This window comes from Archocentrus centrarchus, chromosome 16 (assembly GCF_007364275.1).
Source record: "Archocentrus centrarchus isolate MPI-CPG fArcCen1 chromosome 16, fArcCen1, whole genome shotgun sequence".
NCBI classification, from domain to species: Eukaryota; Metazoa; Chordata; class Actinopteri; order Cichliformes; family Cichlidae; genus Archocentrus; species Archocentrus centrarchus.
In genome coordinates, this window is record NC_044361.1 from 13,228,019 (window position 1) to 13,246,750 (window position 18,732).

At 41.9% G+C, this 18,732-nt stretch overlaps 1 protein-coding gene across 1 annotated transcript in view; it reads right to left on the reverse strand.

The window, feature by feature from the left end:
- znf407 (zinc finger protein 407) overlaps nt 1–18,732 on the reverse strand; it is a 151,747-nt gene that overhangs the window by 48,474 nt on the left and 84,541 nt on the right. The window contains exons 6-8 of the mRNA XM_030748966.1: nt 11,973–12,139; nt 3,300–3,383; nt 998–1,118 (exon numbers count right to left, since the gene is read on the reverse strand). Of these exons, the coding sequence (XP_030604826.1) occupies nt 998–1,118; nt 3,300–3,383; nt 11,973–12,139 (372 nt within the window). The remainder of the gene's footprint in view (nt 1–997; nt 1,119–3,299; nt 3,384–11,972; nt 12,140–18,732) is intronic.

Sequence of the window (18,732 nt, forward strand, 5' to 3'; positions counted from 1 at the left end):
TATCCTCTCAGAAATGAAACTTAATTAAACTTAAATTAAACAATAAAAGACCCATTCTAGCCGGTCTCTAACTGATACCCAAAAGAGACACTTTGTGATAACTTTGGACACAGGGTGATAAAATCTTTTGATAATTGCTAAAGAATAGCCTGACTGAAGCTATTACTTCTCAGCATTTCATTTTTTTTTTTCTAAGTTGAACTGAATACAAAAGACTTATGAAACGAGTCAAGAGCTTCACTACAGCGGAGCAGGTGTAGCAAGCTGCTGAAATGACTTTGTCACAGAGGGGAAAAAACGAATGAAGAGTACATCTAAAACCAATGATGGGTTTGAGATCATTCCCTTTCACACTCTTCTGCCACATCCTGACGAGGAAGTGCGGGGTGAGACAAAGAGAGGAAGACAGAAGGGAGAGAGAGAGCGAGAGACAGAGAAAGATCGAGAGAGATGGAGATGTGCAACGCCAGCCAAAACTTTTTCAATTTCACCGACAATTTCCTGTGTAATTACTGATGCGGTATGATGGTGTTTTAATGACAGGGACCTGCCAGTGACAGTGACATTGTGTGTGTACGTGTGAGGGAGAGCGTGTGTGTGTGTGTCTGTGTGTGTGTGTGTGTGTGTGTGTGTGTTGGGGAGATCTGGCTGGGCCTGTTGATGATGGCAGAGTGATGAGATGGAGCCGTGCTGTGGAGATTAGACCTGTCTGCCCTCCACGTCTCCCACCCACCCATCACATACACACACAGACACACAGAAACCATAAAAACACACAAACACACACATGCACACAAAGCCACTAGCATTAACACCACCCCCACTCATCCCTCCAAACTACCCCACAATGCCACCTGCTATCACACCAACACACAAACCACACTCTTATATAACCCCCACATCCCCTCCTATCCCCACCTATCAACCCCCCTGATCATCAGTGCCATGGTGGCAGCCATCAGCGCCACCAACCGTGCGCGGGTCAATGAGGCGGTACCTGTAGTCGCACCAGGGGCAGCGATACGGTTTCTCCCCTGTGTGAACACGTTTGTGCCGTGATAGGTGGGACTGCGTGGTGGAGGCGAAGTTGCAGAGCTTACATTTGAAGGGTCTCTCTCCTGTGAGTGGTGGGGTTGAAAAGATAAGAGAGACAGACAGACAACAGTGATGAGACCACAATGACCTACTAATGTGAGGTAAAGTAAACATACATACATAGAGACATAAAGATGCAAGGCCAGTTAGCAGGCTATATCTGACATGATTTTGATGACAATGTATTGGTTTCCCTGGTGCTGCCAAAACTTGAAATAAATAAATAAGAAGAAGTTGTATGTTGTATGGAAGTTACAATTTTAAATCAGTTAAAGACATAAAGGTAAAGCAACAGTTTGTGTCCGTTGAAGAAAGGGCATGTAAGGGTGTAACTGCAGAAAGGTGTTGTTTTTTTTTTACATTTTTAAGTACAAGCTGAATAAAAAATAAAGTCTGAAATTCAAATGAACTCAAAGTTTATATTAAAACTATACATGTAAAAATACAAAGTAGTTTAAATGTCGGCTGCAGTGTAAACTGAGAGGTAAACAGATATTTTAGTTCCAGTTAAAATGTGTGCTCTGTAAGAAGTGGAAGTGTCAGTGGGTTGTTAAGTGCTGTGTTTTCACCCAAAACAATTTATCTGTCAGCAGGATACACTGGAAACTTACGTATGGATCTCCAAGAAATAAGATGAGCGACATTTTGCTGGTTATCCAGATAAGGATTTTTACTGTTTGTACTGTGATTTCCGTATTTGAAGCACAGCCATTAATCTAACAGAAGTAGCATATGGGCTGCATAGCCGAAGACCTGTCAGAGTGCCCATCCCGATCGACGTGCAACTCCGAAAACACAGAGTGGGTACGTGTGTGGTGCAATGGATGAGAGTGGCCTGGTCAGATGAAACACTTTCTTTTACATGGTGTGTAGACACTTGGATGTTTGTTGTTTACCTGGGGAAGAGATAGCACCCAGATGAACTATGCAAGTGTGATGACACTTGACACTCATTTGTCTGGACATCACTTTGAAACATACCACTTACCTAAACAATGCCAGCATGTAACCCTTCTATCAGAAGGCTACCAAACTGCAAACGTTTCAGACATGAAGTAAGGAACAGGAGAAAAAACATTTGTGGGTCGCGCCCTGACAAAATATGTCCTACATCAGTTAAAGGATCTGCTGCTAACATCTTGGTATCTGATACCCTCAGAGGAAGTGCTCAGTCCATGCTATGGTCAGATCAGTTTTGACAGCACTAGGGAAAACCTGCACGAGACAGGTGGCTTTAATGATGTGGCTTATCGTGTATGTATCTAAGTGTAACAATTTTATGTTGTCAACAGAGGCTCTTGGAATTTTTTATTTTTTACTTCTAATTACTTTTATTTGGCAGACATATGGCAATCGTGTATTTTTGTCACTGATATGACATTTAATGGACATATGTATCGTCCACTGTTTGTTTAATTACTGCTTCAGTGACATTTCCATACTGAGAATGACATTAACCACTCACTTCTGGTGCATTTCGTGTATGAAAGCTTAGAAACAGGAAATGACACCAACTAGCTGAACAAAGTGGCCTTGAAACACAAAAATATTCCCATTAGCAGTGGTCTTTAAAAATCTGCATCTGTCAAACTGTCAGGAAAAACAGAGACGAGCGGGACGGTCCCTTCACGTGAACCTGTATCACAACAGATTTGGGCATGCAGCTAAATCAGTGGAATTGACACATGTCAACGCAGCAGAGGAGGACAGAAATTGGCGGTTTCAGGGGAAAATGGCAGCAAAACTGAGGAGCAAACAAAATGAATAATGAAAACCTAAATGAATATTTATAACAGGATTCTTGATCCTTGGACGCCTGCCAGACAACGGCTAAGAACAGTATTTGTTTCACTATCTCAATTTCCAAAAAAACACTCGTTATTGACAGCCTATCTGAAAAATGCAATTTCCCTAAGCGACAGAATGACATGGTGAAATGATAACTGAAATTAAAAATCTCAGATTCAGTCAGCCACACTGGTACACATGCCTATCACTGACAGCAGCATGTCATACTGATGTGCCTGCATGCGAGTCTATGTGTGCGACTGAGGGAGGGCACAACAGTTGCCTGAGCCACATGGCTGCTCAGATCTCAGTGCCAAACACCTTCTGACATTATGAAGGCCTGCACATAGAAGAATCAGTTTGTGTGCTCAGACAAGTTTACAACATGAGTTCAGGCTGTGTGAGTTGATGCTTACCTGTGTGTTGGCGTCTGTGTTTGGTGAGGGCATGTCTGGTGCCTCCCGCAAAACCACACAGGTCACATAAATAAGACTTCTCTCCTACAGAGACAGAGACAGAGAGCGGGAGGGAGAGAGAAAGATAGCGCTTTAGGGATATCAGTGATTGTGAAAAACAGACTGTATGAGAAACCAGAATTACAAACAGGCAGAGAGAACCTTAATAGGGAAAATGTTTTGCTTAATTTGCTTTTGTTTTGCAGAAATGCTCTCATTCAAATCCAAATCACATTCGAGAGATTAAAAAAAAAAAAAAAAAAAAAAATGGTTTAAAGATTAATTTCAGTCAATTAAAATTTGGAGCTGAAGCAATTAAAGAGGTTCAGAAGAAACCCAAGGTTTACCACACCACCGTGAGTGAACTTAAAACGTAAACAGTTAAATATTACTTTTTAAAATCTCATCTAAATCCGTAATAGTGGGTATCTGCTGGTATCTATGGACCTGAAAGTGGAATATCAGCTTTCGATTACTTAATCTGAAACACCTTATAGTATTACACATATGTTTCTTGACGGGGGGGCATTTAACCTGGAACTAAGATGCCTATGAAAGACAACCTAAAGCAACAAAACTGCTTATTTTTCATTGTTGAAAATGTAGAAGGACATCAAACCTTTAACCTTTAGTTTAACGTGTATTTAGTGTGGCTTTGTATCATTCTTGACTTTTTTAAACTTATTTGATTCGCTAGAAATGTGAAGTCACAAAAAAAAAAAAAAAACTAGGCTTTTACAGCAGGTTTCATTCACACAAGCATGGTAATCTACACTGCTCATGAAACTGATCCTGTTTCAGGTGTTTTCCATCTGCCTGCCTCAAATAAAGATCAGCATAATTAATCTGTCCTTTAATTATACTTTTAATCGCTTTTAATTTTAATGTTGAATTAACATGAATAAAAAAAAAAAAAAAAAGATCCAGCTAAACAGTAAAATTGCAATCTCAATTATCACAGGGTGGCACTAAGTGAAGGGTTGTTGAATTTGATTTATAAAATCCTCCGAGTGGAAAAGTTTGGTGCAGGAAAGAATGAGCAATCCCGCCTTTCAGTGAAAATGGCAGCCGAGGAGCCGCTGAGCAAAATCTGAGAACTGAAGTTAAGACAAAGAGGAGAGAAATCGTTAGACAGGGAAAATGTGTAAAGTGGGAGAAAGGCAGAAGGCGAGAAACGAAGAGACAGACTGAACAGATGAGCAGAGGGTCTAGTTGGCTAACAGATGAGCCAAGCAGAAGTCACAGATCACTAGTGTATATCCATCAGAGCTCTCATAGCTAACTAATTCCTCCAATCAGATGGATCCGTGTAAATATGTCAAATGGGGGACGGGAAATTGCCAGTGTGGTTTATTGACTGTGATAAAATCTGAAAAGCACCGCTGAACATAATTACATACTTGTCAGAGCCATAAAAATTAGCTTTATTATCAATGGGATGGTTTTGTACAACTTCATTTGGGGGCGATGCCTTCCAGATGGGGAGCACAGAGAGCTTTTTTACACTCCTCTTCTCTTCTCTGCATCTGGCTCTGTCATTAACAGCATGATGGTCTTTTCTCTCTCACACTCCCTCTTTCTACCTCTCTCTTTCTTTCTGTGTCTGCCACTGCACACAGGCAGTCGCACACTCCTGTGCGCGCACACACACACACACACACACACACACACACACACACACACACACACACACACACACACACACACACAACACTGAAACATTTGCGATAAGACGCACTCAGGGAAATGCATGCACGCATTTAGAGAATGGACACAGATGTGTATGCAAATCCTGGCGCAAATCAAACTGCATGTGGTGTGATATATGTGCATGTTGTGTACCTGCACATGTAGAAAAACACTGTGGGTGCCACATCACACATTTTAACACACGCGGTACGTGCAGCTGAGCTCTCCATCACTTAAATATTCATCTAAATGCTGATGTTGAACTCCAGCTCTTGCCACATACTGATAACACATTTGGGTGACTCTTCCAGCTGGGCCTCAGTAGTGCTCTGCTCCTCTTCTGCACCGATAGCAGCTTTCACCGAATCCGCAGAGACAAAGCAGCCTCAAGTTTCCTCTATTACACCCATTTAAAGCCACTCGACTGTGAGAAGAGTTTTAATGCAGTGCCACTTAGAGGGGAGAAAAACAGCCTTCAAAAAGGTGGATTTGTTCGCCAATTCATACAGGTTCACTTTTCAGTCCCAGTGTAGATGGCCTTTAAAGGAGCAATGAATGTCCAAGTCTGTTTTTTTATGTAGCTACATTTTTAAAAAAAAAACTCTTTGTATCTGATATAAACTGGAAAAAAAAAAAGATTCATAGAATTTACAAATTTATTATAGAAAGATAAAATCTATTAGAAATCTCTGCTTCTTGGAAAGTGAGGACGAATGGACTGCACTGATGCAGAACAAGCTGAAGTGTAGCAGCAAAAATTTTTAAAGGCCCTAACAGCATCGCAATTCTCCATGACATGGATTAATCATGATTAAATACTGCCAGCAACAAGACTACTTTACATCCCTGGATATCTTTAGCATGAGTTTAAATGTCAAAAAACAAGGTATTAACCTTCACTTGGATTGTGAAAGTGCGGTTTGATCGATTGGCAAAATATGCAAAAAAACCCAAAACAAAAAAAACCCCACCAACAATGATTCTGTATCCAACTGTCACTTAAAAAGAATAAACCCTGATTGATACACATAAATGTGTAGCATTACTTTTCCCTTCTGAGCCCTGGTCACCACAGACAGGACCCACACAAACCTCCCAATAAACGACCAAAGCTGTAATTGTGGAATAAGTTTTTTTTCTCCCCCCATCTACCATGCTACTGATAGAAGAGAAAATGGGTTTTCATGGCCTTTGATTAAAATAAATAAACAAATTACACCTATATTGCTGTGTCTCTAAACTCTACGTGAGTTACTAAGCATCTGATCAGACCATTTCTCCCCCATCAGAATAACAGCACTGGTCCCTCCTCCACCCTCCCTCCTATCCATCTCTCATTACACCCAACGCTACAAGACCCCACCACAGAAAAATCCATAGCCATCGATCCCTACGCCCAGCCGCGGTCACCACAATTATTCTTGAGGAGGAAACGTTGGCGATAAATTACATGTGTGCTTTTCATCTGTTGTTCTGTGGGGCTGAACGCTCTCAGGTCCAGGGTGGGGATGGTCAGGTAGGGTAGTAAAAGAGTGACATGGTGCTATCAACAACGGGAGATCTAGCTGCTGGACGCTTTCAGGTAGACACCTCATAACCTTGAACTGACTACAAGCATGCACAATTTGTGTTAACCTTTACCTTTACACAATAACAACTCTAAAAACTTTAGGAGAACGTTAACCTTAAAAACCTATCTGTATCCTTTAGCAGCTTCAACTTTAAGTCCAACCTGAATGCATCTGAGCCCGTGCACCCTGACCTCTTTCATCAGTCCTGATGACCAGACATACAAAGTTGCAAACAAATGCAATTCAAGTTGCAGGTGGCAAAAAGCTACACACAATCCAATGTGCAGAAAATCGAACGCCACACCCTAAAATGTCCTAAAAACACACTTCCTGCTAATGCATCTGCACTGAGAGCCATTAAACTTTTTTTTGGCTATTTGAAAATAGCTATCACTTCGTCTCCTTTGTTCCCATGATACACCTCAACCCTCCGCCCTTTACTGGAATTAAATATGCCTTATTGCGAGACAATAAAAGAACTTTGAAGTCAAAATATACAACCCTTCTTTGCATGTGTGTGTGAATGCGTATATATGTGTGCGCGTGTGTGCGTTTTAAATAACCCCGGAGGAGTCTGCATGCAGCTATAATTGCCTCCCTCATTAGTTATGTTTTAGCAGGAGCGGATGGGAGGGCAATTAATTTTACCGCTTAATTTTTGACACGGAATCCGCTGTTGTATTGATGTGCTCGCCATTTTGGGTCTCATTTTTCAGGGAAATTAATTGACAAAGTGCGAAGATTTATCAGCATATCGCCAGATTAAGCGACAAACTGAAGCAATGAGGAAATCAATTGTGGCCCTGTCGCTGTGTCCAGACCTCCTCTACCAACCTCCCCACCACCACCACACAATGCCCAAGAGCCTGGGAAAAACTGGGTGGGTCGGATTCAGTGCACTTATTTATTTTTTTGAGTTGCTCATTCATCAGCCGTTACAAATGACCCTGGCGGCTGTCGACCACTTGATCCCCCATCCACGCCCTCTACCCCTCCCTTGGACATGACTGGTCTGTGAGCGGGGAACGATTAACATAAAAAACACACAAATCACAGAGCAACCGTGAATACCATTAGAGGCAGGACAAGGAGCACCAAGATTTTAACTTTTTTTTTTTTTTTAAACCAATGTTTTTCACGGAGGGGGGGGGGCTCTGCATGTCACAACCAGCAACTCTATCCACGGGATGACACCAGTGTTGGTTGGTAGTCTGGCTGCAGTGTACATATCAGTAATATGTATCTGTGATTTGGCCTCTATCAAGCAGCTTTTAAAAACTGATATACATTGAAAAGGAAATGGAGGAAGAGTGGTGTAAAATTTAAAAAAAGTATATCAGGCAAGTAAAGTGTCCACCAACTGACCCGTTAGGGCCTCCCACGATCTTCACACCAATCCCAGCTACAAGTTCACATGAGAAGAGATGTAGTTAAAGGAAACCCTCATTAACAAGTAGTATTTCCTATAGTCAATAGTATGTTTTCACATTAAAGGAAGCATATGAGGTTACTGAAAAATAGAGGCTGTTCTAAGTGGTGGGAAAACACAGTAGGGAAAGTGGAGCAAAGTTGGGGGGTGGGGGGTGCGAGTGTTTCACTCGGCATTTGCGTGCACTCTATTCTAGAGCGCGTGTCCGAATAAAAAGTATTATAAGATTCACCCCTAGAAGCCTCTGTGTTTCCCAGCAGAAACACTGACCCGGAGCTCACCGGTGTAGTTTATGTTGAAGCTCCAGCCACTCCTCTCTGAGACACACACACAGTGGGCAGAGGCAGAGCCACGGCTGAGACAGTGAACCCAGGCTGAGTGTGAGAAAATGTTTTTCTAGAGTTGACAACAGCAGTGCTTATTACTGCAATCACTAGCGTAACTTTACGGGTAAAAAGTCTTTTTTTCAACCCAGCTGTTCAAAAAGCTTAAATCTGAAGAAAAGCAATCCTTTCACCTGCTCGCATCCACTTCTACCTTATTTTTTTTTTTTAACGCAACAGAAAAATTGAATTAAGAAGAAGTTAAAGGTGCCTGTGTGCAGACAAACAATTTAGTGTGCCACAAAGTTTAAATTTGTCACATTTGTTGTTAACTTTGCTGCAGGCTAACAGAACTCATCCCCCTGTCTGTCACTGATGCCTACAGGATGTGGGGGTGTGTCTAAAGGGGATCATGGGGTGTCCACCACTGAATTATGTAGCAGATTTAAATTGTTAACATAAAATACATCACAAAATAATATATCTACTATTAAATTATACTATATATCAAGCTATGCAGCAGTAACATCTTTTTTCCTTTGGGCCAGTTGATCATTGTTTGGCTTTTTGATCAGCTGGGAGGATCAGTCACAGATGCTCTGCTGTTCACCCTATGTCACTCTATCTGTTGCTGAGTAAACACTAAATGTTGATGTCGTAAAGTGACTTCTTAAAAAGTTCAGAGTGGTCGTTTTATTTGGAAATGCTCTGGCCCTGGTCACTATTTAAGAAAACACCCTACTGCTAAAACCTAAATTTACCCTGTTGTGCCAAATCAGATTCGATCAGTCAACTGTTGAGAGGAAGGGTTTAGCATTACTCATGAATGCATATTTGCATGCTGTTTCTTTGCTCAGCATATGCTCGATCTGCACATAATGTTTCAAAAATGATCCTCAACTGCTGTTTTGAGGGATTAGGAATGTTATTTTAAGGATTATAATCCAATTATACACACCTGACATAAACCTAGTCAATCAATGCTTGTAACCATGATAACGTTCTTGGTATGGGGATGTTTTGGCTTTTCCTTCCTCACTTTGTGACGTTTAATTTTACACTTTACAACTAATGAGCTACGTATCATTACACTCAGCTCCAGTACAAACACTGCAGTTAGTCACCGTCCTGGGAGCCTCTACATAACCCAGATGCATGTACTGTAACTTCCATCCCCTCCATTACTGACTGCTCTGTTCCCTGGACAGATTAGTTCAACTTTTAAATCTCCTACTTGTTTTATTAGTATTGCATCTCGGCCCTGTGAAGGAGACGATTTATAACTTTTAAACAGATCACACACATGCAGATAATATTTCAGTGTGTCAGGTTGGCTGCTGGAATGTGATTGCCGTGATTGTAAAGCTACAGCTAGCCGCCCTAACCCTGCACCAATTATAACTGGGAAAGGAGTGTCGGAGGTCACAGCAGAGCAAATTGTGTTAGCTTTTTTGGGTGTCGCTAATCAAGTCAGGTCTCGCTGCTGACTAAAATTAGTTTTTTTTTTTTTTTTTTTTCCAGGTTCAATCTTAATTCTCCTACCTTCATATGTTCTTATTTGGTCACCCTTGATCTTTCAAGTTCCCTTATTCAATCATTTTTTTCCCCTCTCAATCACTTAACTCACTCTCAAGTCTGTGTTTCCCCTGTCAAATTCTCTCTCTCTCTCTCTCTCTCTCTCTCACACACACACACACACACACACACACACACACACACACACACACACACACACACACACACACACACACACACCTCTTGAAATGACAGCTAAGTGACAGTGTGACGCCAGCCACTTGATGGGGAATGATGAGAGTTGGAAACAAATGAAAATAAAACATCTAATTATGTCAGAGGCGCCTTGACGTTACATCACTGTTAAAACACATTTAAAATAACATTCAGCAAGTCTTACACTGACACACACACAGAAACCCGCACACACACCAGGCACCCGTGACGGATGGAGGGCTCTCCTGCAAGCACTCAGTCAGGCTGTCAGGCCACTGGCTGCTGCTGCTTCTGTCATTGACTTAAAAGGGCATCAAGGAGCCATGTGTGGGACATTACTGAGGCCGAGGGGAAACTGCTGGGCTGCAGCATAAAGACACTTTCAAAGAAACTGACTTGGGCTCCTATCGAGGGGCTATTATTCAAGACAGTATCCTCCCACCGCCCACTGCACCATCTGTCTATCCAAAGTTTTTAGTAAGTTAAAAAAGAAAACCACGCAATTCAAAGCAGTCCTACAGTGTTCTTGACTGTATGTACAGAAATGAAAGGGAAGAATGGAATCAGAGGGAAAATGCACAATTAAAGTAATCATTCATCTCAATGGAAAGAGTCATGGGCTGGTTTCATCGCTTTTAATCAAGCAATCCACTTTGTAGTGGAACCAGTGTAGTGGTGGTTAACAAGAAAGTGGGTAAATTACTAATGACTGCATATAGATGTTCAAAAGTGATGTAAATGATTTTCAAATAGGCTTCAGATTGAAATTCCAGGTGAGGTTAGAAAAGAAAACCTCAGAATCAATATTGTATCCGATAGCTGTAACTCAGGGAAAACATATTTTTAAAGAAACGGGAAGCTTCTAATTCCTAATGCTTCTCTTTTTGGATCAAAGGTTGGATACCTGAATGAACACATGCCAAAGCACAAGTGGGTTTTTATCCGCTTTTTATTTTTCTGAGGCAGTTGCAGCTCAGGCGGCAGAGCAGGTTTTCCACTAATCGGAAGGTCAGGGTTTGATCCAATTATCGAAGAAAAAAAAAAAGCCTGTGGTGTAAAGAGCTTTCAGCGGTCAATAAGACAAGAAAAGTGTTATATAAATGCAGCCCATTTTGCATCATAGAAAAAACACACACACACACACACAGAGGACTGGTGTAAAGCAAGAAAAAAAATACTCTTGAGGATCAGATGGACTTGATGAACACACACTCATTGACCAGCTGGATTTGAGGAAGACACACTTGGCGACCAGATGGATTTTGGGGGAAATACACATGACAACCAGTTGGATTTGGGAACTACACACTACCTTAATTTCCACAACATTCAACCATCCAAGTCTGGAGGATGGCACAAAATAAAACAAACACAAAAATTCAAACATCCCTGTGCTGTTTTGTTTTGGCTATAAATTGGCTGATATAACATCATATAACAGTGACAGTCCTATCGGGTTCAGAAGGTGTGTTTAACCATCTAGCAAGTGTTTGCAACGGCGCCAAGAACTAGTTCTCGACTTTCCCTGGATGTTGAAAATCAGTACAGATGGACAAGTCGAGGCTATTATCGGCCAAAAACTTGTGTATATTTATTCCAAACAAAGCTGTGAAGATTCATAATTAATGTGAGATTTTCACAGTTCACATAAACTTCATTTTGTTGAATAGCTGATAGCCGCTATAGAGGAATGAAAAAGTACATTTTGTCTGATCCAAGGATAGCCTTTCTTGATAAATAACCCTTTGTCCCAGACTCATAAAAGCACTGATTGCTTTTTTTTTTTTTTTAAAGCCAGCCTCATGAATTCTGCACTTTAGAGTGTCAGTCAATGTGTTTATGGAGGAGTTGCAGTAATGGTTCACAGTGGTGGTGGCTAACTGTGTCTCACCTGTGTGCGTCCTGTAGTGGTCCTTCATGGCTGACAGGTTGAGGAAGGCGTAGTGGCAGGATGGCCAAGCACACTTATATGGTTTCTCTCCACTGTGCAGTTTCATGTGGTTGTTCAGGGCCCATTTTTCACTGAAGGAGCGGTCACACAACTCACATTCAAACTTCCTGCAGGAGAAGAAGAGGGGCAGATAGGAATGATCAGGAGGAGGGGGGAGGGGGAAAAAAAAAAAAAAAACAAGGGTTATTTACTGATCCCAAAGCTGACGCAAAATACTAGAAAAATCTACCCTGTGAGAAAGGAAATGGAGGTTGCTGGGTAGTTGCACTCACAACCGCGGAGCAGAGGACCATATGATTGCACGCTGTACATCTACGCCCACACGCACGCACACACACAACACACACAGAATGCAGTTAGCTGCTGGTGTGTCATGTCTGTATAAGCAGGCATTGATTTTTCTGTCCTGGCCTGCCACCTCCACCATTTATTCTCTGCTTTGCACCAGGGCCCAGAGGACTAGAGAAATTCTGTTACAGTCCACACACACACACACACACACACACACACACACACACACCCCGCAGGGCCAGTGGGGAGAATAGAGTTCACCTGTCCAGCGTCCCTGACCACTTAGCCAGGGCTAAATGAACAGTTAGCAACATTTTACCTCCTGCTTCATTCTCTCGAGGCTTTTGTATTAGAGCTTTCCTCCACCCAAACTAAACCATCTAATTTTTTTTTTTTTTTTTTAATAACTGCTCACATGATCAACATCACCGCTCACCTAGCTTTAGATTATCAGTATCAATCCAATGAATGTAAAGCAAGATTTAGAGTTTGGTGAGGTATTTTGCCGTAAAGCCCATAATGAGAGCCAGGGCAAAAATGTGAATATGCATGTCATTCTGTCTTTGCTCTGGACATCTGTCTATTTTTCGCACGCCTACGACCAACAAAAGCTGCATGTTCTTTCGTTTTTTTTTTTTTTTTAATCAGTGTGTAGGATGCTTGCACCTATATTCATCTGCTGTGTTATTAGGCTTCACGAAAACACAAAGAAGTAAAAACAATAGAAAAAGCCTGTGCTTGAATTAATCTTTACCCCCGCGCTATAATTTAGCCGCAGAATGACTAATGTGCGAGTCATAAACAAATGAAGTCGGGTTTTGGGGAGCATTCGTCTTGCAGCGAGGGCCATGTTATTTTAGGGAGGGCGGCTGTCTTTAAGTCCTGATTGTGTCGCTTAATCCCCGTGGTATCTGTTTCATAGCGAGCAGCATGACACTCACCTGAACAAATAATGACTCCAAGCAGCATGTAGCATGTGTCTGAATCAATAATTCAAACTCATACATCTTCCTTACTGGAAAGGGGGGAGGAAAAGGAGAAAGAAAGGGAGGCTGGGGAAAAAGGAGAAAGGAGGGAATTAAAGCTGGGGTGGCGGCGAAGAGGAGAGATCGGGGGGAAAATGTGTCCCGGCTTCCGCATCAATCTATATGTTCCATAAAGATGAGTCAAAATGTGATACGGATGTCAGCCTGCACCGGTTGAGGCTAACCTCACTTACCAGAAAGGATGGAGCAGATTTTAAATGGCACCTTTATCACCTGACGCTAAATGCAAGCGCATATATAAATAGTTCTGTTTTCCTCTTCTTCTCATCAAGTGACTTTGAAGACATTTTATTTGACCAACAGATGTATGTCTGCATCTGCATTTCCTTCCCTTTCCTTCCTCCCTGCGGTATTTATAGAACAGCTCGTCGCCCATGCCACCATGGGAGAGGTAAATAAGATGAGTGAAGAGATGCTATCTTTTATTGTAAGCATTATGCACAACACTCCTGCTTTATGAGCTAAACGGGCCATTGTTTATCACAGGGCATAATCGCAAAGTCAGGCAGGCAGGCCTTTACGTGGGAACGCGGCACGCTGGGATGGAGGTAAAAAGAGAGAAAAGGAAAGCAGGAGAGGAGAGAAGATGGAGGAGTCAGTGCTGGCAGAGTTGACTATCAGTGGGGGTTTTGTAAGGATGAGAGGAGGGTTTGCGTCTGTTTTTATGGGATCAGATGGAGCGCTTTGATCTTGTCCCCGCATGTCAGATCCCGTCACGATCCACCGTCTCGCCCATACATATGCATACTTCCTCTAAACAGCCAGGCACCATGCAAAAGAACCAAGGTAGCGGGAAGAGAGAGAAACAGACAGAGAGAGGAGAGGTTTGGTGAATGTGTTTGTGTATGCATGCATGTGAAAGAGCAAGGAAGGGAAATGCGGAGAGAAAGAAGTAAGACAAAGATAGAGGTTTGGCAATGAAAAATATCTGGAAACTTCTTACATGAAAAAAATGAATAGCTGCCAATTCAGATTCAACAAAACCCAGTAAAGTTCTGAAACTCATTTAAGGATTTGTGAGTGTAAAGTATGTAATAAGGAAATGACTTGTTTTGCTTTCAAACCTGCATATGATTGTCACTCTTTTTTCAGGGGGACCCTTTATGCTCATTCCCAACTCCATATTTTTATTCTTGCACTCTATTAGAGCCATTTTGCATGATTCACAGTTCAAAATAATCCTTTTTTTCTCTCATACCGGGCCTCAGTTCATGCACTCAGTTCATGCACTGTATAAAACAAATCGTTTGAGCTCCTCTCCCTTTAAGCCACCTTTCTTCTGATTGGCTACCCATTGCAAACAGAAGGTTTGAACAGGTGGGTGGGGCTTCTCTGATCACTGCCAGATCTGTGTGCCTACAGTGACCACATTAAGGATATACACCCTCAACCCTTTGGGGCTGTGTCAGGAAGCGCATCCACTGTAAAATCAAACAGGTGGAGCTAACCGCTGTGGCGACCCCTTTTGACAAGGGAGCAACCAAAAGTCGCTTTAGTTGTAGCACCACTTTTGGTTGCCAACCCTTTCAAAGAAAGTTCCCGTACAGGCTAGTTCACATTAATGGTCTTTCCTCGCTAATTCGACTCAAAGCCAAACCTTTGAACCATGACTTTGAAACCTAATCCATTTGGGCTAAATCTTCTAATTCTTACAAAGCTTGGCTAACAGGTTATCTTAACTACAGCTGCTTCGCTACATGCACGTGTTCTCGTGTGTAGCGGAGCAGATGCTGCAAAAACTCAAAGCAAAGCAAACAAATAGACAAAACCAGCCTGGCAAGAAATGACAAAAACATGTCCCAGCACAGTTGTTTTCCTCTTACCTCAGCTCGGGCTGGTCATTTTGAATTTTGTCAAAAATTGAGGTGACATTCTTATGTAAACAAAAAGACATAAGCACCACAGACAATACTGAGGCCGGTAAGAATGACGTAATCTTTGTATCTATATATGTAACCATCTATCGCAAGCTCTCGTAAATATGGCTTGTTTGTGATCGTGGGACTTCAGTTTCCCAAATATTTTAATTAATAATGAGGTATTTAAATGTACAGATTATATTAGGTTACAATGGTTCTAATCTTAGTAACATTGCTTTCACATCCATGTCGTGCTTCACTTCTGCTAAATGTCTACATCAAAATAAGCTTTGTCCTCATTTGCCTCAATTCAGTACATCTGTTTGAAGAAAAATGTAAAAATCAAAATTAAAAAAATGTCCAAAACTTAACCCAAAATCAAATGAAGAGGGCACTGCTTTCACTTTTACACATGATGTTCATGATGAGTAACCGTGCTGCGCCCACCGTCCTGCAATCCAAGCATCACCTGGATTACACTTCTTCTAAATCTGAAGTGTTTTCAAAGGATGATGACCTGCTCCTAGGTACAAGCTCTTCACCTTCTACTCTGGTATGTTATTAGTTGTATAGCTATATTTTAGCATAGCATCGCGTCCAGGAAACGTAAAGCTGCATGGAGCAGGAAACAGCTGTGATTGGTCCATGCAGGCGCTGATTAGGGAGTGCTTGATTTGGATTTGCTTTTGCATTCAATTGGTCAAGCATGCATTTTTAATATTGTTCAATGATGTTCATTTAATTTGCGGAAAGGCAAAATCGGGATTGAGATGAAAATTAAATTAATTGTGCAGCCCCAATTTCCACCATTTTTAAAAAAAATACATTTCTTAGTTGATTGAAAGTATTCTTGAATCTGAAAAACAACTTGGTACTCTGTTTAGCTTTTTTAGTCTCTTTGGTGTTAAATTACCACGTACTGAAAAGGACAAAGTCAAGAGATTTTACCTGTAAAAATACATTCAAATATTAAAAAAAAGAGACACTGACAGACAGAGAAAACCACTTTACCTTAAAACCATTTTACCTTCTTGTTTTGCATGACGGTTCCTCTGGCTTTTTTTCACATTACTGTCAAGCACTGATTAGTTGAGGCCACAGAAGGCAAAAAACATCAGTAATCAGAAGCAAGTTCTACCTCTCGCCATTATATCACTGCCTTTCAGCCTCTCACATCTCTTTCCTCCTCCTTTTCTTTTTCCCCTCCTGATCACAAGCCAACACGACATGATTGACACCGTGTGCAGATTTATTCAGATGCAGGTAAGTCTCTCGCCTTTGCATTCAGAAAACTGCATGCTACTGTGTCTATACTGCCACTCATTACCATATCTATACAGTAATGTGATCCTGCCATCAGTTCAGCCATATAGAGCTACTGTCAGAACATCACAGGCCACACTGGCCTTAATTGTGACAGAAATCCCTCAGGAGGAGTCTCCATATCTCTAACAGGGTCTGGAAAGGAGGACCTGACTCATTACCACGTACATACTATCACCCCCTAGTGGTGAGGTGGTGCCGTGTTTAGGGAACCTCACAGAGGGTGTTGTTTAGTATAAACAACAATCATGTGCTCTGGATGTAAACTGAACAACAGAGTATTAAAAAAAGGAAAATTTTACTATTATTAAGACAAAAAAGGTGCAAAAAATGATTCACATGTTTCCTCTAACCACACAATGCACAATCCCTGATGTTGAAGGTAAGGGTGGCAATGACACCTCTGCTCCCCTTGACTGCAAGCGTTCATCAAACTTATTTATTTATTTATTTTTAATCGACTGTATTAATTATGTTGGATTTTTGGACAACTAAAATTTCTCTCCCTGGTTTCCATGTTGTGTTGGCCGGTCGCTGTAAGACGAAATAATCTGTCGATGCTCTCACACAGTAACACAAAGACAGAAAGAGGGAGAGAGGCCGACTCTCGCCTCAAGCCAAACTGACACAAACAGACAACTTCAAAGTGAAGACTGTTGTTTATTTGGCGAAGGGAAAGAGGGTGGGGGGGAAGAGAGAAAATTTATCTGATATGCAACTGTCAGGAGAGCATTTTCACATGCAAAATAGCGAGTGAGTGAGAGAGATTACCTAGAGGGAGGAACATGACAGCATTCACTAGGGTCAGGATGGATCATCATCTTCAGCCCCCACCTCCTCCTCCCTCGCCTCTCTCTTTCTCCCTCCATCGCTCTAACTTTATCTCGCTTGCTCTCCGTTTCCCTCCCTCCATCCTTCCGTTTTTTCCCCCTCTATCCCTTTTCTCTCTCATCCTGTTTTCAGACTCCATCACTCTGCACTTCGACAACCCAGCAGCTTAAATCCAGACTAAATTAGCTGAATGAAGATTAAATCATTTGGCCCTGAGCTCTCCAAGATATTGGGAGGAAGACTGAGTAAGCCTTAAATGGTGTCTGACTGGGTTCGGACCTATATATGTGTCTGAGGAGAAGCTATTCCTTCAGTGGCAGTCAATTGAAACCTGATTAGAGGGGGGTGTTGGGTAAAAAATGGCTAAAAGATTAAATTCCTGGGACAACTGTTTCCTAAGTAAGGGTGCTGGCTTCGTTATTTTTCGTTTGCACGCACAATGTTGACCGACGACAGGCTTGTTCCTGGGCTAAGATATTGAACAGGGCAACATCATCGCTCACGGTGCTTAGGAGAAATGCTTTAGAGAGAGCTGTAGTCAATGTGGTCTGTGGGTACTCAAATCAGTTTCCTGGATGGTGCTAGTTTAACATTCAAATGAACAAAGGCATCCATCTCTGGCCTGCTGCAAGAAACAAAAGTACAAACTGCAGCAAAAAAGAAGAGGAGACTCTCTTAGGAGTAGGTCCACGCAGAAGGGCATTTTAAAGTGAAATAGCTACTGAGTTATATCACACTGAGACCAGCAGGAGTGTAAAGCCAGCATGTCACACAAAACAACAGCTAAAACCTCCATGAAGAGGCCACATGTGTCTGCAGAGCATTGTAGATGAATCTCCTCGGAGAGGAGTGCCGCTGCATATGACTGCAATATAAACAACGGCACACAACAGAGATGCTGCTGCTGATTTATGTTTACCTTCAATCCCGAGAGAAAGAGGAGGAGGAGAGGAAAAAAAAAAAAAAAGAGAACATAATGAAATAAATAATAAAAGACCAGGCCCATCAGATAAGCTCCTGTTTATCCCGCTGTAGGGCAAATACAAATTGTCAATTTAATGAACACGGTGGACGTGATGAAAGCGGGGTGAAGGAGCCTGCTGCCTGACAAACAATCAGGAAATGTTATCTTAATATTGTTGCAATGTTATTCAGACCATAAGTTAAGGGACGGGGAGAGGCCATGACTACAACGAGGTGGCATGGAGGGGAGAGGGGAGTGAGTGGAGGCACAAAGGCCAGGTCCCTCTGTGGTGGCCCTGTTATTGCCTGTTTTTATTATGAGCCATAGCTCAGTAGCCACAAACACACTTTAAAACGCACAAAGGGTAAACACGAGCATGCGCGCAC